The 24,082-nt window shown below is 55.3% G+C and overlaps 10 protein-coding genes across 10 annotated transcripts; 3 read left to right on the top strand and 7 right to left on the bottom strand.

Moving 5' to 3' along the window:
- Window positions 1-166: 166 nt before the first annotated feature.
- Window positions 167-762, bottom strand: F5Z01DRAFT_751859 (uncharacterized protein; the record flags this gene model as incomplete). The annotated part of the gene is made up of 2 exons (XM_046267059.1): window positions 492-762; window positions 167-466 (listed from the first exon to the last, which is right to left on the bottom strand). Exons 1-2 carry the CDS (start codon window positions 726-728, stop codon window positions 167-169), a joined length of 537 nt encoding a protein of 178 aa, XP_046116652.1. The 5' UTR covers window positions 729-762.
- Window positions 763-773: 11 nt separating this feature from the next.
- On the bottom strand, window positions 774-2,301 carry F5Z01DRAFT_660453 (uncharacterized protein). Its single transcript, XM_046263828.1, has one exon. It carries the CDS (start codon window positions 1,819-1,821, stop codon window positions 889-891), a length of 933 nt encoding a protein of 310 aa, XP_046116651.1. The 5' UTR covers window positions 1,822-2,301; the 3' UTR covers window positions 774-888.
- Window positions 2,302-5,875: 3,574 nt separating this feature from the next.
- F5Z01DRAFT_223932 (uncharacterized protein) lies at window positions 5,876-7,660 on the top strand. The gene is made up of 3 exons (XM_046258247.1): window positions 5,876-6,217; window positions 6,269-7,183; window positions 7,235-7,660. The coding sequence occupies exons 1-3, from the start codon at window positions 6,119-6,121 to the stop codon at window positions 7,598-7,600; spliced, it is 1,380 nt and encodes a 459-aa protein (XP_046116650.1). The 5' UTR covers window positions 5,876-6,118; the 3' UTR covers window positions 7,601-7,660.
- On the bottom strand, window positions 7,660-9,735 carry F5Z01DRAFT_223945 (Alpha/Beta hydrolase protein). Its single transcript, XM_046258248.1, has 3 exons — window positions 9,517-9,735; window positions 8,696-9,466; window positions 7,660-8,643 (listed from the first exon to the last, which is right to left on the bottom strand). The coding sequence occupies exons 1-3, from the start codon at window positions 9,646-9,648 to the stop codon at window positions 7,720-7,722; spliced, it is 1,827 nt and encodes a 608-aa protein (XP_046116649.1). The 5' UTR covers window positions 9,649-9,735; the 3' UTR covers window positions 7,660-7,719.
- A 430-nt stretch (window positions 9,736-10,165) lies between these two features.
- Window positions 10,166-12,504, bottom strand: F5Z01DRAFT_223676 (acyl-CoA oxidase). The gene has a single exon (XM_046258245.1). It carries the CDS (start codon window positions 12,280-12,282, stop codon window positions 10,189-10,191), a length of 2,094 nt encoding a protein of 697 aa, XP_046116648.1. The 5' UTR covers window positions 12,283-12,504; the 3' UTR covers window positions 10,166-10,188.
- A 125-nt stretch (window positions 12,505-12,629) lies between these two features.
- F5Z01DRAFT_682535 (protein-tyrosine phosphatase-like protein) lies at window positions 12,630-14,523 on the bottom strand (the record flags this gene model as incomplete). Its single annotated transcript, XM_046265770.1, has 2 exons — window positions 12,630-12,675; window positions 12,833-14,523. The coding sequence occupies 2 exons, from the start codon at window positions 14,521-14,523 to the stop codon at window positions 12,630-12,632; spliced, it is 1,737 nt and encodes a 578-aa protein (XP_046116647.1).
- A 428-nt stretch (window positions 14,524-14,951) lies between these two features.
- On the bottom strand, window positions 14,952-16,839 carry F5Z01DRAFT_223683 (uncharacterized protein). Its single transcript, XM_046258246.1, has 4 exons — window positions 16,497-16,839; window positions 16,356-16,371; window positions 15,979-16,202; window positions 14,952-15,924 (listed from the first exon to the last, which is right to left on the bottom strand). Exons 1-4 carry the CDS (start codon window positions 16,564-16,566, stop codon window positions 15,380-15,382), a joined length of 855 nt encoding a protein of 284 aa, XP_046116646.1. The 5' UTR covers window positions 16,567-16,839; the 3' UTR covers window positions 14,952-15,379.
- Window positions 16,840-17,559: 720 nt separating this feature from the next.
- On the top strand, window positions 17,560-18,466 carry F5Z01DRAFT_223671 (magnesium-dependent phosphatase-1 family protein). Its single transcript, XM_046258244.1, has one exon. The coding sequence runs from the start codon at window positions 17,757-17,759 to the stop codon at window positions 18,366-18,368; it is 612 nt and encodes a 203-aa protein (XP_046116645.1). The 5' UTR covers window positions 17,560-17,756; the 3' UTR covers window positions 18,369-18,466.
- On the bottom strand, window positions 18,467-20,255 carry F5Z01DRAFT_690525 (CRAL/TRIO domain-containing protein). Its single transcript, XM_046266117.1, has 3 exons — window positions 19,746-20,255; window positions 19,544-19,685; window positions 18,467-19,479 (listed from the first exon to the last, which is right to left on the bottom strand). Exons 1-3 carry the CDS (start codon window positions 19,943-19,945, stop codon window positions 18,565-18,567), a joined length of 1,257 nt encoding a protein of 418 aa, XP_046116644.1. The 5' UTR covers window positions 19,946-20,255; the 3' UTR covers window positions 18,467-18,564.
- Window positions 20,256-21,294: 1,039 nt separating this feature from the next.
- F5Z01DRAFT_660426 (thioesterase-like superfamily-domain-containing protein) lies at window positions 21,295-22,520 on the top strand. Its single transcript, XM_046263827.1, has one exon. It carries the CDS (start codon window positions 21,407-21,409, stop codon window positions 22,373-22,375), a length of 969 nt encoding a protein of 322 aa, XP_046116643.1. The 5' UTR covers window positions 21,295-21,406; the 3' UTR covers window positions 22,376-22,520.
- Window positions 22,521-24,082: the final 1,562 nt, after the last annotated feature.

The following is a 24,082-nucleotide window of genomic DNA, read 5'->3' as shown; positions in this document are numbered from 1 at the left end:
ACACCAGCAACATTGTTGAATGAAGCCACAGCGAGTTTTGATTGTGAGCGTTACCAAGCCAGATGCTTAGATTTTGAAGCAACATCGGTCAAGCCCTTCGACTATCACTTGAAAATGACTATTTCAATTCCTACATCAGGCAGCCCTTCGCTGGCCCCGTTTGTTGTCACTTTCTGTTCTGCACGGGAGGGTCGAGGCTAAAATGCCCGAAAACGTCCATCAGCATGTCTGTCCCCTTGAGGCCTGGGTGCAGGGAGATGGCCGTGATGTTCTGGTCCGCAGCGGCTACGTGGGTGTTGAACTGAAGAGCGGCGAGCTTGCTGTTCGCTTGGCTCGAGATGGTCGGGAACGTGCCCCAGGCAGCGCCGGCTGTAATGGGGACGACGGTGGCGGGCGTCGATGTAGGATCGGGGAGGGAGTTAATGAAGGACTCCAAAAGGAGGCAACTCCTTAGAGTGTTGACTTTCTGAAACAGGTGGAAAGAAAGTCACTTGTTGTTTGTGTGAAAGCCTGCTGTACACGGTAGACAAAGGACTTTCCTCGTGTATGCCTCCGCCACCAGGATTGACTCCTGTATTGTTTATAAGAATCTCAGCATAGTCAAACTCGATATTGATCTGCTGAAATAAAAAAGCGACAGAAGCTGAGTCGGACATGTTGGTGGCCACAGTAAGGGTCTCAAGTCCAGGGCAGGCAGTCTTGACGGGGAATGTGCGATTCATCCTCATCCCTTGGATTCTCGTCTCACAGCTTACGTTGAAGCATGCCATTTACGGGTCTTCATTCTCGCGTACCTCGTGCTCCTACGACTCAGAGGTCCCCTATCCAGCCCACATGGTATAAATCTCTAATTACAAATTAAATCATCGAGCCACTCTCACCACTTCCTTAGCACCCACGGCATGGACCAGCCACGACTGTCGAATTCTTTCCAGAGGCTTGGTGATTTCCTGGCGTTAATTCCAACGTGGGGGATTGTGATGGGATTTGCACCACGGTGTGCGGATGACCCATGACCACGCCTTCCTCCTTGCTGTGTTTGTCTACCACAGTGTCCTGCGGGTGGTCCATAACCACGGTGTGAGTCGGCGGAGCATGTGCAGCTTCACACTCTGCTGGAGTCACTGTGACATGTACCGTCTCGGTGACTGGATGGGGGTTCTCCACTGTCTTCGTAACGTGCTCGACGACGGGCTCATGAACTGTCTCAATGACAGTGACGGGCTTCTCAACCTCAGACGTCTCCACAACAGTGACAGGCTTTTCGATGGCTGTGGTGACAAGCTTCTCCTGGACTTTCGTTTCGACCACATTCTTGACCTTGGTCTCTGTCTCTGTAACATGTACAACTTGCGGGGGCGCAGTGACGTGAATAGTTTCGGTGACGTGAATAGACTCGGTGACGTGAAGAGACTCGGTGACGTGAATAGTCTCGGTGACGTGAACGGTTTGTGGTTCTGCCGTGACATGAACAGTCTCGACCTTGTGGACAGTCTCCGGTGACAGTGTAACATGCTCCGTCTCCGTCTTGTAAAAAATCTCTGGTGGCAGCGTAACATGCACCGTCTCGATCTTGTGGACAGTCTCCGGTGGCAGGGTAACATGCTCCGTCTCCGTCTTGTGAACAATCTCTGGTGGCAGGGTAACATGCACCGTCTTGACCTCGTGGACAGTCTCTGGTGGTAGGGTAACGTGCACCGTCTCCGTCTTGTGAACAGTCACTTGTTGAGGTTCTGACGGATGCGGTGTTGTGACCAGGACAGGTGAAGCATTAACCACATTGCCGAGGGCGACGAGGAAGAGGTATCTCTGGAGCAGCATTTTCAGTCTCCTTCTAGGTGTCGCTCTCCAGGAGTTTTGTGTTTTCGAAAAAAGGTACCGAATTTCGTGGATATTGCAAGCGTTTGGAAAGTTAAATGTCGTATAGCTGATGTGAGACGATGCCAGATCGCCTTGTGAGAATGAAAATGAATGACAAAAGAATGAAAATCAAGGCTCAAAAACGAATGGTGACGATTCGGTGTAAGTGAAGAAGAACACGAGAATTCGGTCCAGATGACACGGCCACTTCAAGATTTTTGCTTGACGTGCGATTCTGGGTTGTCGTAAGGGGCAATCGTGAACGTTGCCATCCTTGCACGCGATGAGACACTTCTCTTACGGGAATCCACGGCTTGGCCTCTTGCCGACATAGTCTTTCGCTGCCAAGAACCGGCTATAGCAAGATCCCTTGTCTATGTCGAGGCAATCACCTCGGGCAAAGTCACGGGAGTTGTGGTGTAGAACTCTAGATACAAGAACTCGCCGAGGGGCTTGATTGAAGCTGTCGGAGACATCAGAATAATACATCACGCTTATCCAACATTTCATGGCCGAATGTCAATGGGGGTCCCAATCAGATAGACCGACCAACTCAGCAAATCCTCGGTGGCCCTTTCCCCATCCGAGGTACTAGTCTATAAGGTTAATTCAAAGCTTAAGACAAGTACAGTTGACATTAGGTTTGGATACCCTGTTAGGTGACTCTTGTATCAGGCTAGGCTATATTGGGGACGTGTCGCGACGCTGCCTTAAGGGTGAATGTTTTGTGTATCCGCCCTCGGTAGCTGAAAGAGCGTCAAGGGGATTCCGGACGATCTTGGAAACAGTCTTTCAGCTGAAGCTAGCAGCATATAGCTTTCGGTTCCGCGACCGGAGTTAGGGACTTGGTTCATTCCCTCGAGGTGTTGTGTTCTTTTGTGGCAAGAAGCTAGAAGGATGGGATGATAGCAGAAATATGACCGGATGAGGCTAGGCTGAAGCGGGAGGGTTTTCAAACTTTTTGCCGACAACTGTATTTCCCAAGTTGTTGGCATCTGCGAGACTGCGAGACGACCTGATACACGAAGCCTCGCCAAGTCACTGTCTTTGACCATGGCAGCCTTGGCAGGGTCCGGCTGCGGCCACGTCCGGTGTCCCTTACAATAGAGCCGCTAATAATGACAAAAAGAAATCGGTATTTAATTGATACCTGGTATATAACATAAATCGAAGCTGGAAAAGGAAATTAAGGAATATCGCTGGAAGTGTGAATCCGGCGACAAAGACTAAGGTACATGATATTTCAATCGTTTGTCGTCACTTTCTGTCGTGCACGTGACCTACCGTTGCAGCGCGGCCGGGGGCTGCCAAGCGCTAGCCCAACGCGTGAATCCCCACAATGGCCACTGGGTCAACGATTTGGTCTGAATGTCAACAAAGACAACAGCAACACAGTCGCCTTCCCCAACGCCACGATGCAGAGTCGTACACCGCAGCCTGGCGATGGTGCTCGTCAGAGAAAAGGCTCGGGGTCATCGAAATTCCGGCAAAGCACCTCCGCGCTGCCCATGCCGCAAGCGTTTCAGCGCTCGAGGGTACAGTTCGCGACAACAACAAAGGAAGAGGACCGACGACTCTAACATCAGTGCAGATCGCATCATTTCGCGCATCGCAGCCAATGCACGCATTTCCACCCGTCAGCGAAAATGACTCGCGACCGTCCTCACGAGCGAGCATGGCCGATTCTGGCAGACCCGAGTCGCGATCCAGTTTCAAGGAGAATATGGCGCCACCGGATGCAGACGAGTACGAGAAATACCGCAAAGAAATCGAGTCACTGAAAGCGGAGATTGGCACTCTCAAGTATCGCATTCAGACCTCCGAATCAGAGCAAGCCATCGAGCAGTCAACACAAGCCGGGCGTCTCGAACAGGCCACCCGGAGAGAGCAGGACGCAATCCAGGCGCGCGAAGCCTCGGAAAGAGAGCACGAGAAGCTCTTAGAAGAATTCAGGGCGACAAAAAGAGAGCTCGAAAGTGTCCAAGAGTCTATCGACACCGACAGAAAAACATGGGAGCGCAAGACTCGTGAGGCGCAGGACAACGTGCGTCTCCTCCAGGAGCAGGTGGACGATCTCACAGAAGCCAAGGAAGAGGCGGCGAGGATAGCCGACAAGAAAACGAATGATTTACAGGCGCAAATTACATCGATGCAAACTTCGCTGCAAGAAATCGAGCAAGACAGCAACGCAAAGGACACCGCGCTGCAAGAGGCACAGAACGAGCTTAATGCCCGCAATGGTCGAATCTCGGAGCTCGAGGCCGATGTGCTCCGACTGAAGGCGCACAGCGGCGACATGGAAACAATGCAGATCATCAGAAAGGAGCTATCCGAGCAAGTGGAATACATTCGAGATCTGGAGTCGAAGAATCGGCAGCAACTCTCCGAGCTGAAGCTTCTACGCGCAATGGCCAAGTCTGTTGAGGTAGTCGAGGAGGAGAAGAGGTCGCTGCAGCGCAAGGTGGAGTTTGCTCAGACGCTCGAGCAGGAGCTCTCCGAAGAGCGCATGCAACGTCAGAGGCTTGAGGACGAGAGGCTGGCTTGGACATCGTACCTCAAATCCGAGACTGGCGACGTTGAGTTCAAGTCGCCGGAGTCATTGGCTCGCGCTTACACTGAAGAGCGTTTTACGTCTGCCTCGCACGTCGAACGAATCGGCGCCCTGCAAGCAGAGCTGAGCTCGCTACAGAACACGGTGCGCTCCCTTGAGGAAGACAGATCAACGCTGCGCAACCAAGTGGAGGAGGCCAAGTCAGCAGCGACCTCACTCACCGCCGACAAGGGCCGCATGCGATTAGAACGACAGCGAGCACTGGCTGTCAAGGAGGTGGAGTACCTCCGTGCCCAGCTCAAGACATACGATGTGGAGGATCAGACTTTGGAATCCGAAAGCTTTGACCAAGCCCGCGTGGACCGAGTCAATGAGCTAGAAAGGATCGTCGACGAGTACAAGTCAGAGGTGCAGAACCTCCACAATGAACTGGCGACGGCGGAGGCTTCCAAAGGAGCCGAACTCTCCCCCCAGCTCAGCGCCGGTAGCAAAAGGCCACGCGAAGACGACAGTGCGATGCAAGAACAGCTTGGACAGCTCACCAGGAAGAACCGTAAGCTTCAGGAGGAGCTTGGCACCATGCAGACGCAGGTGGCTGTTCTGGAGAAGGATCTCTCCGCCAACCGCGAACAGTTGGCGGCGGCCAAGGAACACAACGCGACTCGTGTTCTGTCCTTGCGGTCCAACCCCACGTCTGATTACGAAGGTATCAAGCGCGCCACACTGCATGCCCTGCAGAAAGAGAACAAAGAACTCTTGGCGACTCTGCAGTCGCGCAACGCCAACAAAGAAGCTGGCATCAAGTACATCCCCAAGTCGGTGCTGGGATCTATGGAACGCGAGGTAGAAGCCGCAAAGGCCGAGACGGCATCGGCGCAAAAGTCTGCGCGTCGGCTGAAAGAGGTCTGGGGCTCCAAATCCCAGGAATTCAAGGAAGCTATCTTTTCCACTTTGGGGTGGACAGTCACGTTCATTCCGAACGGAAAGATGCGGGTGGAGAGCACATTCTTCCCATCTCAGTCAGACGAACACGAGAACTCTATTGTTTTTGACGGCGAGCGAGGGACAATGAAGGTCGGTGGCGGCCCAAAGAGCGCATTCGCCAGGAGGATCAGCGACCAGATTGGCTTCTGGGTGCGCGAGAAGGGCTGTATCCCTGGGTTCCTGGCGGCGCTCACTCTGGAGTTCTACGAGGAGCACGCGAAAAAGTCGCAGGACTGAGTGGCACGTACTGTGTATAACTGGGACACTGTGATAATTGGGCCATGCAGCATTTCTTTGGAGTTGCGTGCCATACTGTAGGGCTGCATTGGAGTTCACCGGCGATTATGGTCATTTGATGAATAGAAGTGCGCGGAACATTCACCAACGTACAGCGAATGCACTTCTTTGGCTTGACAAAGGTTTGTGATCGGCTTGTGTTGGAGGTACAGTGAAGAACACCACAAACGATAGAGTAACACAAGTGTAGCGAACTAACTTTGACGCATCCAAACAGGTACCGTCACTGAACTGGACTTGTCTTCTTGGTGGAACACAGCAAGCAGCTATCGAGGATGTCCGAATCAAAACCGTGGCCTCTCGCCCGCAAGAGCGCCTATTCACAAACAACCGGTAAGTTTATTGTATCTCGGAAGCCTCCACCCATCGCTCCCAGGTCCACGGAGAAACGTCTCTTGCTTGAATTCTCGGTGCAAGCCATCGATCATGGGCAAGAGTAGGAATCACGGAGGGCGCCGCAACCAGCCGCAAGGCAACGCAAGGGACGCGCATAGACATGCAGGGAACCGCGTCGAAAAATCCAAGGTAGAAACTAGCCTCCTCGACGGACAGAAGCATTCTAACAAGACAAAACAGCAGCAAGACGGTAAAGGTGGGAATAGACGACATCAAAACAGATGGACCATCACACCGAACACAAAGGAGTACCAATGGAGAAAGATGGTAGCAAAGTATGGCTTCGGGCCGCTGTATAGTTCCTTTGGAACGCCCTGGGCTGGGCAGCCACAGCACGAGTTCTACCTACATGGCCCTCGCCAGCCGTATTGGCGAGGCAAGGACTATCGGCAGAAGCGAGCGACTCAATCCTGGCCCTTTGTGAAGTATTTCGAGGAAGACGAGACAATGGGCGATGTAGGAGATTTGGAGCCGGCCATACCCCTGTCCGTCACGATCGACCAGGAGATCGACATGGCAGCGCATCACCCTGAAGACTATCTTGGATTCGACACTCCACTTGCACCCACAAGTGTTTCTTTTGATCAAGATATGTTCACGGTCATGGATAATTCCCATGGCATTCTGGAGCATCCCAAGCCGTTGGACAGTGTCAATGGTGGGCAAGGGCTGCCTTCGTCCTGGCATCAGGGGCTGTCAGTACCTGCACCGCTACTTTGGGGACAAGTGTCTGCACTAACACCGGGCCCGCAGACAATACCATATTCGCCGAGCCCTTTGAGGGTAGAAGTAACCGCTCCCTCAACTGAAGATTCCGGAGTGTCCAGCAGCAATGGCGAGGACACGGAGGAGACTACGCCTGCCAGTTCGCTGACCCAGGAGGACCCCCTTCTGTCCTGCCCAGCCATCCAAGTGCCAGATCAGCTGGACATCGAGGCAGCTCTAGGTCAGCTGTACGATCCGAAATTTGTCGAATCACTGGCTGTTCCTGGAAACCTGCCCGAAATACTGCGCCTCGAAGAAGTGTGCGTCCAAACGGCCAAGATTGCAGAAGAGGCCGGACTTGCCATGCTGGCCGCCGAATATCGAAACAAGGTGGATGCCATTGCACTGGCCAGGTCTGGTACACTGCTGACGGGTGAAGAGTCCTCGTCACCAGTTACCAATGGCATCCATGGAAGTGGTAGCTGTCACAACGGTTTACAACAGAATCAGCCCCCAGTGGGGGAATCATTTGGAGCCGACGACCAGCGCAACCACCATGACAAGGAACCTGCGGAGAAAAAAGACGACCACAAGAGTGGCAACACGCATGAGAAACGTAGCGCGCGAGGGCAGGTTGCAAGCCCCCAGCCGCCTCGGCATAATGGTGGTAAAAACGGTAATAAGGGGATCGACAATCCCAAAAAGGACAATAGGAACCCGAGACACCGCGTCCCCAACAAAGGCGGGAAGAAGAATGGCAAGGCGGCTTTCGAAGGGCACCGAGACCGGCATAGGAATCGTAAGTAATACCACGACGGATGGTGTCGCTGGAGCACAGACGCAAGCTGACGGACTCCTTCAGGTAGAACTTGAATTGTATAAACTGGCATATTGCATTGTTAAATGTCGCCCAAACCCCAACTGACTCACAGCTCGTCCAACTCGTCCTCGTCCTCGACCACAAAGTAGTCAACTACCTTGGCCTTCCCCTTAATGACCCTCTCCCAGGTCTCTGGTTGGCAACTCGAGGGCTGCAAGACGTAACACCTCTCCTCCGGCCAGTCAGGCCTCTCATTCTTGATCCACCGATGGAAGCCCTCGCCATCATTGATCAAGTCATCCCGCACGGGAATGGTCCCGCTGCCAATGTCCTTGTTGAACATGGCCCGCATGAACACCTCGTACGCGGCAACAGGCTGGTACGACGGGACCATGTGGCCGGCCTGGAAGACCCTGGTGAAGGAGAAGTTGCCGTACTGGCGGGTGATGCCACTGAAGCCGTCCGGTGTCCAGAAGAGGCCGTACGGCGCGGCGTTGAACTCGGCCTGCCGCGAGTAGGGCACGGCGAGGGAGGCGGCCTCGCCGCCGAGCCAGTTACACGCGTAGTCGCGGTCGCCGTACATCATGTGCACCTTGACGCCCGAGTCGAGGAGGTAGCCGACGGCGTCGAGAAAGCCGCCGTGGATCTCGTCGTGCGAGGCGGCAAAGGTCTGGCTCACGGGCAGGCCGATCCAGCTAAAGTTGACGGGGGTGCCGAGGGCCTCGAGGACGTGGGCCTGTGAGAGATAGCCGTGGATCATGGGGTCGGGGAAGGGGTCGGCGGCCGGGTGGGCAATGTCGAACCAGGAGTGGCCGAGCTGGTTGTACTGCATGATGGCCTCTTCGGAGCATTGGGTTGCCGTGTCGCAGATCTCCGCGACGGGGACGAGACCGCGGTGGACGGTGATGGGGTCGTAGGAGCGCAGGCGATCCTGGCAGGCGAGAAGCTGGTCTTTGCATCCGTCTGGCTTGGTCCAGTTGTGCAAGAGCTCGCTGTAGAGATCATCGGAGAACACTTGTATGTCGTAGGTCTGCTCTTGTTAGCGCATGCATGGTCTGTGTTACTAGAGGAGGGTTGCTCACGTTGTTGTAGGGGAATTCAATGTACGCCTCGCCTTGGACAACAGCGTCCAAGAGGCCATTCACGATACCCAGCGTATCGAGGTGCATGTAGTGCCCATTCTCAAGGGTGCCATTCTTGATCTTCTCGTTTTGTTCCTGGAAGAAGCGCATGAAGCCAGGGCCATAGTGGCCACCGTACGACTCGGCCCAGAGACTGATGCGGTCGTCATGCGGCTTGTAGTGAGGGAACTCCTCGAACCAGGTCTGCGCAAAGTGCCAGAGGGCGTGCGCTGCCTGGGCAGTGGAGTTGGTCGTGTGGCTCTGTTTCTGGCTGGACATGGTGCCCACGCGGTGCGTGTAGTTGCTCTCTGGCACCTGGCCGTCCGAGACGTTCAATGGCTTGACGTCAAACTCCATACCTTCAAGAAGCTCCATCGTTACATTGGTGGGTGTGTCGTACGAGAGGCCCACCTGGTTGGGCTCGTCAATGTACAGCATGTTGACAAAGGTGTTCCAGCTCCAGGGGTTGTCCTCGGTGTCGTTGGAGTCCAGCGTGATGCTGCATGGTCCGTTCTCGGTGAAGAGGCCCAGCATGGACGATCCACCAGGGCCTCCGTTGAGCCAGATAGCAAGGGGTGCATCTTCAGGTGCGATGCGCGCCTCGAAGAAGTAGAAGAAGGTGTTGAGCGGGTAGTCCTGTGGCTCGCCGTCGATGTCATTCAGGAAGCCTGGGGGCAGGTGAACGTGACCAGCGTACGACTTGACGCCATCGTTTGTCTCGCAGATGTTGGGCTAACATCATTAGTGAATTGCTGCCAAAGGAAGAAGGGTCCGTCACGTACCTCCTTGTACGTGATGGTCACATTCTCGTGGAACTTGGACTGGAGCGTCTTGAGGCCTTTGAGCGGCGGCGGGAATTGAGCCGCGACCAAGGTCGTCAGGGCGCTCCACGCCAACGTCGTCGAGACATGCATGTTCGAACGACAGTGTGCTTTGTCAATTGACGTGATGAGAGGTCAGAGGTGGAGGTGGAGATGTGAGACGCACCCAGACGCACGTCGATTCTCCAGATGGCGGCGGACTTGATCCTGCTTGACGGATTCAGCACCAGTATATGTGAATCGAAACATTTGTATGAGAGACATTCGCTCAAGCCCAATTCTTCTCGACACACCAGAAGGAGTCGGTCTGTCCACTACACCCCGTGACCTCGTCAATGGAACTTTTGTCGCGCCTTGTGCGCCTGGAAAATAGGATCAGATCTGGAGGAATGATAAGCACGCGTCTGACAGGCTGCAGCCTTGACCACACCTCAATACCCGTATGTGAACGGAACGTACGTGTATCGACACATATCAAACATTCATCGCTGTGAGTACAAGTATGGTGAGAACATGATGTCGCCATTGTATGAGACTAGATGCATCTATCACAAGTCTTCAGTCAGGCGAATGAATAGTAAAGTCTAATGCATTCGATATTTATACATGATATCCTTCTAAGCCCAACGCCGCTCATAGCTTGCTCTTTGTGCGATTGTCCTTTTTCAGAATGATGTTGTTGTCCGGGTACGGATCAAAGACAACTTTGTTGAGCGGGTTCAGTTCGCTCGCGCGGTGGAACAGGTCCTCGTAGACATTGCCGTCGTAACGGCCGAGACTCGAGTCCAGCTGCCAGTCCGGGAAACTCCACGAATCCGCCAGGCGGACGGCGTGGGGACGCACCTCCTCGAGGAGCTTCATGACGGCCTTGCGCGAGAGCTGAATCTGGCGCACCGTCGTCGCGCTGCTCGAGAAGAACTCGGACGCCTCGCGCTCCAGCGTGTGCAGGGCGAAGAGGCGGAACAGCTTGTGGAGGACGCCCGTGGTCTGTCGATCGAGCGAGCCAGGCGCCGACTCGGCGGCGAGGGCGTCGTAGAAGGACTTGACCACCATGTACTGCGCGTGCGCCGTGCTCAGGCGGTGGAAATCGACGAGGAGGCTGTTCCACGACTGCTTGTCCGCGTCGCGGTGCTGCAGGGCCTCAAAGGTGAGGTACGCCACGCGCCAGGCAAAGGCGTCAACGAGGTCCTTGTCGGATGTGAGGATGTCAAAGGCGGCGCCCGTGTCCCGGCGCGCCAGGAAGGCCTTGAAGCTCCGCGAGGTGTCGTTGTCGCCTGCGGTGCCGGCGAGCACGGCGCGGGCTGTCTTGAGCAGGTAGCGGCAGACCTGCTGTGTCAACATGTAGTTGTCACCCTCCCAGGTCAAGGTGGGTAGGTAGTCTGCAAACCAGGTCCCGATGCCCGAGAACGAGCTGTAGCCGTGGCCACCACAGGCACGGCGGCAGACCTCGAGACCCTCGCCTGCCACGGTGCTGCCGTAGGCCTTGAGGGCACACGAGGTGGCGTGCAGGTCGGCAAGCAGGTCGGTGCCAGGGTTGATCTCCTCGGGGCCAGGTCGTCGGTTGGCGTCACTCAGCTGTCCAGCATCCTGCCCTGCCGCCATCCTCTTCTGGGCCTCCTCGTACATGTTGATCATGCTGCGTCCTGTAAAGTGCAGCGCAAAGGTGGCAGCGAGAAGTGGCAACAGGCGGTACTGCACCATGGTGTAGTTGATCACCTGGTTCTCGCCCACGTTGCCCTTGGCGTCGAGATCCTGGAACTGGCGGCGCACGGCGCAGTAGCGGGTGGCAATGGTCACACCACGCGCCAGGACCGAGCCGGACTGCAGCACAATGTTGCTGCGGACCCAGGTGAGGGTGCCGTACACGGCTGACGGGTTGGATGGCCGCTGGTACCTCCCTGATTGGGGGTCGACGCGGGAGAATCGGGCGAGCATGTTGACGTGCGGCACCTTGACCTGGTTGAGGAGGAGGAAGCCATTGTCCATGGTGTTGTAGCCGAACTTGGGGCCAATGTCGCCCACGTGGACATTCTCCAACGGCTCGTGGGTCTTGAGATCTCTGATCTGGACGACAAAGGGGTGCGGACCGAAGCGCTTGCCATCAATGACGAGCTGCGCCATGACGACGGCGTGGTTGGCGACCTTGCCGAGCGAGCCGATCCACCACTTGGACGAGGTGAGGTGAGGCGAGTGGAGGACAAACGTCTTGTCGCTCTGGTTCCAGGTGGCCGTCGTCTCCAGGCCGCGGACGTTGGAGCCGTGGCCAAGCTCGGTCTGCGCGTAGCACCCAATGATCTTGTACTGCTCGGCCCTCTCGAGGAAGAGCTTGTGCTGCTCTGGCGTGCCCTGGTCGCGCAGGGTCTTGAGGAACATGGACGCGTGCAGACCGTACGGGGTCGGCTCGCTCAGCAGGTCGTTGGCGACGAGATACTCGTCCTGTGACCAGTTGTGCTCGACCTGCAGCTGGCGCAGGCGCTTGGCCTTGGCCAGGGAGGCCTCGATGCGCGCCTCGCGGCCCTGAAAGTAGTTTTGGGACTTGTCAAAGACGGGGTCCGCGGTGAGGACCTTGAGCACGCGCTCGCGCGTCTCGAGCTCATTCTTGCCAAACAGGTACTCGGCGAGCTGGTCGACGTCGAGGTTGCTGCTCGCGCGTTCCGTGGCCAGCAGCTCGCTCCCTTGCGGTGAGGCCACGACCAGCTTCTTCACCCACTCGGGGTTGGGCGACATGACGACTGTGGTGTTGGGGGGGACTGTGCGTTTGACTTGATCGGACAGTTGTTCAGAAGCGCGCGTGGTCTGGAGGGAGGAGAGTGAAGCGACGTCGGCATCTGGTCTGGGACTGGAATCTGAGGCATCTGGCCCAATTTAATCCATCGTCGTCAATACCGAGCCGAGGCTGTCCTCGATTAGCCTCCACGCCACGGAGGCTCCGCTTTGCCAATCCAGCCTTTGTTACCGAGCCTAGGCCTGCCTCAAAGCCCGTGGTCGAGGCATCATGGATTCCAGTTGATGGCTGAGCCTGAGGCCATCATACGCAGATGCTCGTGCCATCGGATAGCCGAGGAGCGCGCTGCTCACCACTGGACCGCATTGGAATTACACGTGGAATATTGAATGTCGCTGTACAATAGTACATATGTTGTATATACTTGCATGGAGTATCCGTACTGATCATTTCTTGAGCCCACTCTCGGGTGTCTTCACCTCCGACCCCGCCGGGGTCTCCTTCAGCACAGAGGTCCGGTCCGTGATGCCCTCATCCCTCACCCCCAACGACCCTTGACCACCACCTTCAGCTTTATCCTCCCCTTCAATACCCTCCTCTTCTAAAATGTCCCCCGTCGGCCCACTGCTCCTGACTTTATCGATAGACTGTACATCGCTGTCCTGATCCACGCGCTCCACGCCCTTGGTCCTGCTCTCTCCTGGCTCGGCTGCACTCGCGCTCTTCACGCTGCTGCCCTCACTGACGTCCTTGCTGTCGGGGCTCTGCACCCTCAGGCCCAGGTCTCTCTCCTTATCGACCTCGCCAGTCCACGGGGCTGGTCGGTTTTGTGCAATGGGCGTTCCCAACTCAGGCTCGACCACAGACTCTCCGTCCTCGCCTGCTACCCGCCACACCACAGCCAGTCTATCCAGCGCGCGCGCGCCTTTCCTACTTGTTCCTTTAATACCGTCCATGGCGTCCCAGTCTATTGAAAAGACACCGTTTGTATCCGGTTTGTTATCGTTTTCCGACCTTTGGCCCTCAAAGAATACATTGAACCACACATGCCCCACGGCCGTGACCATGGTCAACCCCATGCTCTTGTTGGTCTTGTTTCGCCGCTCGACGGAGATGTTGACGTCGCTCGTCGGGATGCGGACGGGTGTCTTCGGCTTGAGGATGACGGCCATGCCACCAGGTTCCGCCTCTTCCTCCTCGCTGTCGAGGCTTCTCTGGTCGGCAAAGGTCATACTCTTCAGCTTGCCGACCTGCCGTGCTGACGTGGACGATGCCATCTTGATGAGCTCCGTCGGTCGTTTCCTCCGCTTGTGTTCCTTGCTTTCGCTCGACGCGTCGTCGTCCCCAGGATTCGTCGCCTCCGATAGCTCCGCCTCCTCGGGCGCCTTGTTCTGCTTCGTCTTGTCGGCGGCGTAGCCTGCCATCTCCCAGACCACGTCGCTCAATCCCGGACCTGGAGGCGCGTCGCCCTCCACGACCACCCTCTCGTCCTTTGTAAATGTGTGAAAGGTCGATATTTTCTTCCCCTCGTCCTTGAAGCCCTCAATGTCCACCTTGACACCGTTTCTTAACCCCCAGACGTGCACCTCCACGATTTCGATCGGTCGGTCAATGTACTGCTTCCCGTTCTTGGTCCACTGATCGACGTATGCCACCCAGCGTAGTTGTGAAGGGATGGACACGCCAGCCCCAAACTGTGGCCTCATCCTTCGCGCAGTGAACCTCGCCAACGCATCCTCCGCCGTCCAGCCCTCCTCGGATATGAGGTAGCTGCAGCTCATGCTTCCACTTCTCCCCTTGCCCGCTTTGCAGTGCACCACCACGACCCTGTCCTTGTTGCGCTCTGACGTCACGTCCATCTTCTTCAGGAGATCCTCGTCACTGTGAGCATCCAGGTCCCCGCCGTGCAACCAGTTGCGCATGCTTCCCATGATCATGGGCACCATTCTGAACGGAGGCGGGTGATGGTCTGGCCACGGATAATGTCGTATCCGGTTGTAAACGAGATCATCAGGGTATCCCGTGCCCTCGGCGCGAAACTCCCATATCGCCCAATTGTCGCCATGTTTCTCGTCCAGAAACGCGACGAGGTGGTCGAGCGGGTTTCGGTAGGCGCGTTGCGGGTAGGTCTGTGAGGGGCCGGATGTGGCGATGATGTAGTCGGTGATGTACGAGAGGTCGAGGCCAGAGTCGGCATGTCGAGCGCGGGGCCCAGCGACGATTTGTCGAAGAATAGAGGCCATGTCTGTTGCCGACCAGAGGCGATCAAAAGGGCGGGTGGCCCTGGCGGTAATCGATACGGTACAGTAGAGGCTGAAGAGCGCAGAAGAGACTGGTGATAATCGGCCAATGTTCGAAACTGTTCGCACACCAGAAAAGAGGGCAGGAAGCTTACGCTGGTGAAGTCTCACAAGGAGACGGCCGGCTGTCGTGCGTAGCAGTTGGAAATCGAAGTTCAGTCTGGAGCCGATGAAGCTGGCCAGGGCAGCTACGTAGAAACTGGGGCGACCACTGGCGACGTCATTCCCCGAAGCTCAGGCTGGGCACTCATCTAGCCCCACCAAGCATCACCAAGTGAAGTGCGCGCAGTATCCAAGAGTTGGCACTGGGCTTTGGCACGGAAGACATCTGACAATTGCGTCTACCAAAAAGTCATTCAGGAGCCATTGCCGTAGAGGATAGTAACGAGGTAACATTGTCGTTCATCATATCGCCAACAGTCAAGTCAACACCTGCGAATCACTAGCAAACCCCTTTTCCGAACCATAACTACCCCTCTACCAAACCCAAAAAGCAAATCAACTGCAGAGTAAACGTAGGGCAAACGCATCGCAAGCAAGTTAATCTCCCTCTCCGCCCTATCCATCGTCGCAGACGGCCATTCGTGGCACTATCACGGCAGCCCAGTGCCACCCATCACATGGCTCACTCCACCCTCGCCCTGGGTATCGTATCACCATCATCTGTCATGTTTTCTTTTGCAGGCTCCATGTATCGATAGACCTCTGATGACTTCTTGCCCAATGTGTGTGCTTCAAGTGTCCGCACATCCACCACATGAAGCTCGCTAAGCTCCTATCGAGTCGCCAGATAAGCTCCTTACGAGGTCTTCTTGGCGGGGCCGGCGCCACCAATGTACTTGCTGACATCCGTGATGTCGACAAACTGCCTAGAGGCGTTCTTCACGACGTCCCAGACCTGGCGAGCTGCAGGGGGCGTGCCCTGCGCACCGACAAGCGCGTCAACGCGGGCGCCGAGTTGAGCGAACGAGTTCTTAATGTGCGTGCTCTGCGAGAAGCGGGCACGCAGGAAGGCAGTGTACAGGACGATCAGGATCCACGAGCGGCGCTGGAAAAGGATGGCGGAGAAGAGGACGCGGAACCAGAGGAGGATCTCGAGACCGGACACGACGGCCATGCTGGCGTCATAGTACTCCTTGACAAAGGCGCCAATCTGGGCCGCAAGGGGGCTGTCCGTCTTGACCTTGGCCGCGGCAGACGCGCCGTCGGCGGCATTCTTGGGCGGCGAGATGGTCGGGATCAGGTTGGCGCGGGTGTAGGTCGCAAAGTGGAAGACGGAGTAGACACAGTACGGCAGCAGGGCGAGCGGGTACTGGGGAGAGAAGAGCCAGACAAGGGCGAGCACTGGCACACATTAGCGGGGTCGATTCGTGCTGGCTGAACGCTTCGTCTACTCACGCAGGTACTGGACGTTCTCGTCAGAGAGCAGTCCGAGGGCGCTGGGAGGAGCCTTGGCGCCAGTCTTTGCCCTCGCGCGCTGGGTCTTGTAGACTACGATACCGTAGGTGAGCGCCGCGGCGACGAAGGAGGTTCGGTAGCAGAACTGGGCCATGCGGGTGTAGTAGTTCATGCGGATCCATGACAGTGCATAGCGGAAGGTCGTGAAAAGAAGAGTGACGTGTCTGTTTGTGTTAGCTGTCCGTCCGTCGTGGCGTTGTTGGTTTTCGCATTGGTGTTGCGAATGTGCCCATCTCCTCGGTGCGGTTGCTCGTTGTTGGCATGTGCGGATGGCGGGGAAGCTCGGTGCGGGCAGGCATGATGACAAGTGAACTTACCCAGCAAACCAAGCGACTGTTATTGTTAGCAATTGATTCCAACAGACGAATGATGCGGAGCGAAGACGCCGAAAAGCTTGCTCAGGCGGCAGACAGCTTCCAGCGTCCCCCCGTCATCACACGACCAGAAAGACCACGTACACTGCAGGGTTTGGACCAGAGCGAGCACCCGCTCCTGAAGCGGGAGGTTAGGGTTCGGCGCAGGAGCCATGGTGAAAGAAGATGCAGAATGTACAAGGTGTTGTCTGCTATGTTGTCGGTAAATGAGGCGTGAGTCGAGCTGTCGATGCGTTTGGGGATGAGGTAGTTGGTAGGAAAAGAGGAGAATCACCAGAGGTCCAAGTTGTGGAGGGACGGACCTCGAGGTAGTGGTGGGTGGGTGCGGCGAAGAACCAACCCCACTGTCCTGTCCTGGATCCAGCGCAACAACAACCTGCGTAACTAGGCCGCCAAAGTGACGCAGAACATGCCCGTGCTGCTGGGCTGCAGTACATCTTGAGCTCCAGTCCCGTTACTGACGATCATACAGCCCCATTGCAATCCGCTGCTATGGTTCCTTGACCAAATTCACGACCATCACTTCACCTTATCTCAGATCTGTCCTCCGCTGGTACGAGGGCCCATTGCGTCATGGCCGAAGCTGCTCTGCCTACCCGGTATGAAGTATGCTTCCTGTTCTCCTCACTTTCTGATATTTTGGGCTCAAATACCGGTAGCTTAGTGTGTCAATACATCACCATGTCTGTTGAAACCCTGCTTCAATGCGCCCGCTTGTCATGTACCACAAGCCTCCTAAGCTTGAGTGCCCGATGATGAAATCTAGACGCTACAGATCGCGCCCTTTCGTCATCGCCCGCCGCTAAAAGCCCCATTAGCTCCAGATCCGACACTCGAGGGACTGCTAGTCGGAATTTATCACGGCAGGCAGTTTTTGCATATGTATGGTTTTCAGGGGCACGGCGAACTTGATAGAAATCGTCAGGCACTATTCGAGATATGGAGTCCATCTCTTGGTCAAATTATGGGCATTCGGGTTGGGTCTGCAATACGGCGCTGCCATACACATGTCGATCTGTGTATACCAAGACGCGTCATAACAGTGGCTTTCCCAAGTTGGCATATTTGTCGACTGGTTGAATTACAATGCGTCTCAATAGGATATCTAGAATCTTAGCCCAGAACCGCTGGTTGGTATACGCGCGCATCGTAACCAAATGGAAAAGGGAGGTTGAGCGATGACGGAGCCCCTCCAAAACCGCCACCTGAAATTCTTACTCGATCCAGGGACAGATTTCCAGGACAGCCTCAATTCCCCATCTTCTAATAGACTATCCTCAGACTTACAATCACTCATTCATAGCCTCAAGGCCGTTCTCTGTCGCCACATTCATTTCCGTCACCATGCCTAAAAAGTTGACACGCCAACCCACGCTCCCTGTCTCATCCACCCAACCACCCGCCTCGCTCACAGAAGGCCCGCTGCCCAAACTCATAGTCTTCGACCTCGACTACACCCTCTGGCCATTCTGGGTCGACACGCACGTCACGCCGCCTCTCAAGCCCAACAGCACACACTCTGCCGCGACAGATCGGTACGGCGAGGACTATGCGTTTTACGAGGACGTGCCCAGCATCCTGCAGGCTCTGCCTACCCTGGGCGAGGGTGTGAAAATCGGCGTGGCCTCGAGGACGTCAGCACCCAGCCTGGCGAGAGACCTTCTCAAGCTGTTGCATCTGCCTCCTAGCACCGACGGCGAGAAGGTGAAAAAAGCAGGCGATGTGTTTGATGCGGGAATGGAGATTTACCCCAGCTGCAAAATCCGTCATTTTGAAGCGTTACACAAAAGGACGGGTCTCAAGCACGAGGACATGCTGTTCTTTGACGACGAAGCACGGAACAGGGACACGGAAACCCTGGGTGTGACCATGTACCTGGTCAGAGATGGTGTCACATGGACAGAGATTGAGAAGGGCGTGGCCGAATGGCGCCGGAGGCGAGGATACAAAGCATAGAGCGCCGAGATATATAGATCTATAGACAAAGACAATGATGATGATGATGATGATGATACCCAAAGTGCGTGTGTGTATGTTTTCAATCGCTTGTTTTCCTCCATGCCCTTTCCCGATGGTATTGTGTGCCGGGTATCGTACGTAAAAGTAGTCGTCGTCTTCGTCTAAGCGAATGGCATCATTTGCCCTTCCAAGCTCAAGCAGCAGGCACGCTCGCAGGCTGCTCTGCTTTATCGTTGATGTCAAGTTTCTTCAACTCCTCCCCACTGGCAATTGTGTCGTCGGACGAGTGATTTTCCTCTATGTTCTTGAGAACCTCGGGGTCGGGCACGACGCCGTTCATCTTCTGATAAGGAACTGGTGGCCACACTTTGGGAATCGTGCAAATACGTTCGTGGACCTTGTTCCCGTCGCGCTGGCCGTAGAGCACACACGCCATCTTCTTGCCGCCGTCAATCTCTTCCCACAATAGAGGGCCGGTCGGGAACGAGGTGTGGCCGTTTTCCCACTCGAGGATGCCCTCGAACTCAGGGTCAGGCAGAGGCAGCTTTCCAAACTCAAAGTCCAGCTCGCCACCGTACTTCTTGGGAATGTTCTTAATGTCAATGAAACTCTCGAGCGTGGGCTTGACCTCGTGCGCGCTCAAGATGAAGATTTTGGACACGGTGATGGGATCGAACCACCTCTTGATCCACCCCCAGACGGTACCGAAGAACATGGGCGCACCAATGATGAAGATGCGGTCCAATGTTTCTGGGTAATATGCTGTTGCGAGCTGCGATGCAGACTGCATATGCGACTTGAGATTCCAAAACTGCTTCAGCCCCACGCCCGAGATGTCTACAACGTTGTTACACATGGTGATGGGCACTTCGGGGTACTGCCTGTCCTTGAGCTGTGTGCAGAGGGGCTGGTTGAAGCGCGTCAGGTTCTCGTAGAGGGAGAAGAGGCGAAGCATCCCCGAGGGCGTTTTCCCGTCGGTTTTCGCATCGGAGAAGGTCTGGTTGCCGAGGCGCTCGTATTCAGAGACGGTTTTGGCGTCAAGGGGCTTGACCTCGTAGACGTAGACGGGGATGCCGCGGCGGTCACGACGACCAGTCCATTGAGGGTACTTTAAGGTTTGTTAGTACGCGTATACGGATGGCCAAGGCCTCGACGTCGGGATGGATGATTACCAAGCGCCTGCTTTGTTCGTAGGCATCAATCTCGATGGTGCGGTACAGAACATCAATGTCGTTGGCGACACGCCAATCCTCAGTTTCTTTGAATTGCGTAAAGGCATCTTCAGGGACCCATCGACGGGCACGGAGGAAGCGCCTATACAACGTCAGTCAACGTCTGGGTCTTTCACGCGCGCGCAGGGGGCTGGCTGCGTACAACAACGTGGGGTCGTCATGCGAGGCGGGGGGACCGGGTTTCCAGTATCCTCTCTCCTCCAGAAGAGCTCTGAATTTGTTGAGCGCCTCCTCTTCGCTCTGCGTCAAGTGACCCAGGTGGCCATTGGGGTAGGACTGCGCCTGCACGGCGGATGGGTCATCGGACGGGTGCACCGGGTCGGCGATGGCGTCGCTGCTCATGTTGAGGGACGGGTGATGAGTGAGCTCGTCTTCTGGCGCGTTGTTCGTCGAGGGTACGGGGTGGTAAGAGAAAGGGAGGGCGAGGCGACTGGAAGTAGACTGGAAGGACAGGAAAATTGGGAGGATTGACGTTGGTTCCGGTCTCAGGGACCCGCGTTGTCAGCACGGAAGGAAACTTTAATCATGTCGGACTTCGGGGTTTTATCAGTTGAGAAGGCGAGACGAAAAGGGAACTCGCTCTCTCGAGTGCTCCACTGATGTGCGCCCGTGATTGCTGATTCTTCAGGTCCGGGATTGTCGGCTCCATCTCCGCACATTTATCCTGGTGACCTCGTGTTTTTTACTCGTGACTCTATGGCAAACTTCTCCTCGTCTCCTTCATATTCTATTCGCACGAACTCTACTCTCAGCTTCTCACAGCTCCCACCGCGAGTCGGTCTGATGCCCTGCTGCATGGGGAGGCTTGAGTCGTGACGTCGTCCAGTCCATGCCGTGTCGGACAACGGACTTGGCACGTACTCCGTCCGATTTGCAGCGATGAGAGTCAAGATCATGCGTGATCCTACATTGGCAAGACAGAGTAAATCCGAAGAGCGATGACTGACGTCAGGCCAAAGTTAAATCCCTTTGCTATACTTCACATCAAATAACAGTGCCCTGAGCAGCGTACGGTGTTGGGTGCATGTTTTTGAGAGCGGCCAATCTGCTACCGGTAGTCCACGACTGGACTCGAAGCATCAGCGTCGCCCAGGGCTGATAGGTACCATCGTCCAGCCCTACCCTCTGGTGAGAGATCACCTATCGGTACTCACTAATCATATATAATTACTACGTACACATATGCATGCTATAGTTATCAGATCCGCGCTACCGACGCAGGATCGTAAACCTTATCTGTGCATCACTGCGTCTCGACTCTTGGGCCTTGGTAAGGTACCTGGTGAAAATACCCAACAACCAGCGGAGTGAAGGATGCTTACAAGTTGTCCACGATTCAATTTTCACAACGTGAGAAACAAAATCCCTGCTGATCGGTCACGAAGGCGCTGTTGAATGTCGTTCATAGTAGTAATTTTCCTCGCCGAGCAAGCTCAAGCTCCCGCTTCAATGGAGCCCATCTTCCGGTGAGATCATTCGGTGCGCTCGTGGTGCGAGCATCTCCCTTGATTCCTTGGCTCACCCTGCGCCTACTTGAGCGTTCGAACAGCTCTTGTGCCATAAAGTCTCGCTGACCTTGGCATCGACAAACGGTATCCCGAAGAAGTATCGCTGCGCGACCCCCACTGCGCCGGCCTCGCACTCTGGAGTCTGAACCGAGGTTGCACTGGGCTCCACTCCGACCGAATGCATGCTGCCGAGTGCCACGCGCAAACATCCAGTCTTCTCCCGTTCTATCAAACGAATTCAAGTCGTCTTTTCTCATTAATCACTCTCTTCACCCCCAGCACAGGCAACGGAGACATGGCCCCATCACTGGTCGAACAGGTCTCTGTGGACAGATTGGGTCCTAATGAGTTCGTCTCCAAAGCACTGCCTGTCCACATGGGCAACGCATCGCCCATGGCGTACGGTGGATGCGCCCTCGCAATCGCCATGAGCGCTGCGTATGCCACCGTGCCCGAGTCGCTTGTCCCGTATTCCATGATGGGCCACTTCCTCGGGCCCGCGTCCACAGACCGCAAGTTGTACGCTTCAGTCACGCAGACGCGGAACACCAGATCCTTTGCCACCCGGCGCGTGGAGATCAAGCAGAAGCTGGACAACGGCAACTTTCGAAGCTGCCTAGAGGCCATGATCGATTTCCAAATACGTGAGCCTTCCCTGTTCGACTACTCCACACCTACCTGGGATCGATGGCCGAAGCCAGACGATTGTCCTACACTTCTGTCCCACGCCGAGAGCCTCAAAGCGCGAGGTCTCGCCACACAGCAGGAAGCCGATCACTTTGCCAAGACATTCAGCGCAAACGCCGAGCTGTTCGAATCGAGATACTGCACAAACGGCGTGTCTGGGCAGAACCTGGGAGGTGTCGCGAAACATGCCCCCACGATGCAAGACAACCTGCCCATTACGTCCAGGTTCTCGGCGGAGTGGCAGCGCGCACTTTGCGAGCTCAAGACGCCGGCTGAGAATTTCGCCGCCTTGGCCTTTCTGATGGATGCGGCTCTTTCCTTCTTGCCGCTCACATTTATGAACATGTTCCTCGACGACGTCGGTGCGTGCGCGAGTCTGGACTTTGCGTTGCGCATGTTCGTCGGAGACCTGAAAATGGAGGACTGGCTCTTGAAGGAGAGGTCCACCTCCAGGGGTGGTGAGGGTAGGACGTACAGCGAAGGGAGGTTGTTTGATGAGCGTGGGCAGATGGTCGCTTCAATGACACAGCAGAGTATCATGAGGGCGAAGCCGGCTCCGAAAAAGTCAAAGATTTAGAGAATACCATGATGGAAGTGGAAGAGAGGAAGCATGTATGCATACATATTAGACGTGATCAGCAGCCAATAGCCCAATGTATCACTTTGACAGGTACACCTAGAGGATGCAGCGCGTCCAGCTGCATGATCGTTCTGCAAGCCACAGTTCCTACTCACTTGTTACAGGTATACTTGTAAGTACCTTTCACTATGGAGCCACACAATAGGACTTGCTCCTAGTTCTAAGTCTCAACCCAATAATCACACGCACAAGCTAGACGTTCTCTTACTGCAGTGAAGCTCGCGGCCTCGATCACGAAAGCGATCAGGGCAAAAGATATCTCGTTCTGTTTGCAGAGAGCAAGTACATCAAAGATTTGGTCTCTGAGGTGGAGTCTTTGTCTTAGAGTCGCGATCTATACAGTCATGCGACTTGCACTTGTCTCTGAGCAGCGAACACTCCCCTTTCGCGATTTGAAATAGGCACTGTTGCTACTGCGGGTCTTTTTTTTAACAGAAAGTCAAAGAGACTCAATGCCAACATTCGAGTCATGTATACACGCGTTTATTCAAGCACTCCTTGCAATATCTTGTTGAAGTTGAACGGTCATCATGTTTCATGACTGATGTACTTTTATAGCAGTGGTACTCGTGTATGTAAAGGGCCAAGGCGCGAAAGGTGCCTGTTGAAATGCCACGTGGGTAGAATGGAACCCGGACGCCGGACCACAGTCCCACTGCTTCCGCCAGGGCTCGGCCGCGCCAATTACCAACAAGGCACGTACCGAACAAGTGAAACACGTCGATCTGCTGGCTGACAATTCCATCCCAAGGTAATGACTGGACCAGTGAGTTCATCCGAGCAAGCCCCTTGCGCGCGCGCGGCTCCCGCCTACAAATGTACATCTGAAACTTGGCATCAAGAAATGAAAAGGCTCCTGAGAATTGATACATATTTGATAGCATCTGCTAATTACATGTCGTTTCCACAACCCGGCCTCTGAGTCTACATTTATGTAGTGGGGTTGGCGCTCCTAGGATACTCGCGAATCCGCCTGTTGGCTTGGCCCGGCCCCCAGCGGGAATTCTGCAGGATTCGTGGTCACAAAACACGACCTGCTAATTAATTCTGCAGGATTATGTGGTAGCATTGTTCCAATTTCTGGCCGTGAGTTTCTCACAGCCTGCTGACTGTTCGTTATTCGTTGACGGCTCCTGATCTGCAGCTGGCCAGCCTGGCATGCTGATGTCTGTAATGAGTCACTTTGGAAGAGTGGGCGGGCCATCCCGAACGCGCCAGACCGAGTCAGACCGTCAGACGGGTCGCGGACTGGTTGCAGGCATCGGCTGTTGGACTCCGCCGCGATGTGGCGTCGAAAATCTCATGAGAATGATGAGACTAGAGGGCAATTCCCGAAGGTTTCCGTACATGTACATTACCTTACACGATTCTTCGTTGCCCTTTGTTGAAGACGTGGCTTGCAATTTGTGTCAATCACTTCTACGTACGGAGTAGTACGCAGCTAGGTTACAGCAGACTACCCTGCGGCCACGCTCAATCACCACCTTCGGAGATCAACACACTCGCCAACGTTTTTAATTACATCCTATTCAATAGGAATCAAATACTAGTCTAAAATCTAAATTCTTACTGAGGTTGCAGAATCAATGTGATGCAAGGGGCTTGGTCCGGGCACATCTGACTAAACTACATGAGCATTGTCGC

This window comes from Emericellopsis atlantica, assembly GCF_019669845.1.
Source record: "Emericellopsis atlantica unplaced genomic scaffold F5Z01scaffold_20, whole genome shotgun sequence".
NCBI lineage: Eukaryota > Fungi > Ascomycota > Sordariomycetes > Hypocreales > Bionectriaceae > Emericellopsis > Emericellopsis atlantica.
The sequence above is the reverse complement of the archived record's forward strand: the minus strand, read 5'-3'. Positions and strand labels throughout refer to the sequence as shown.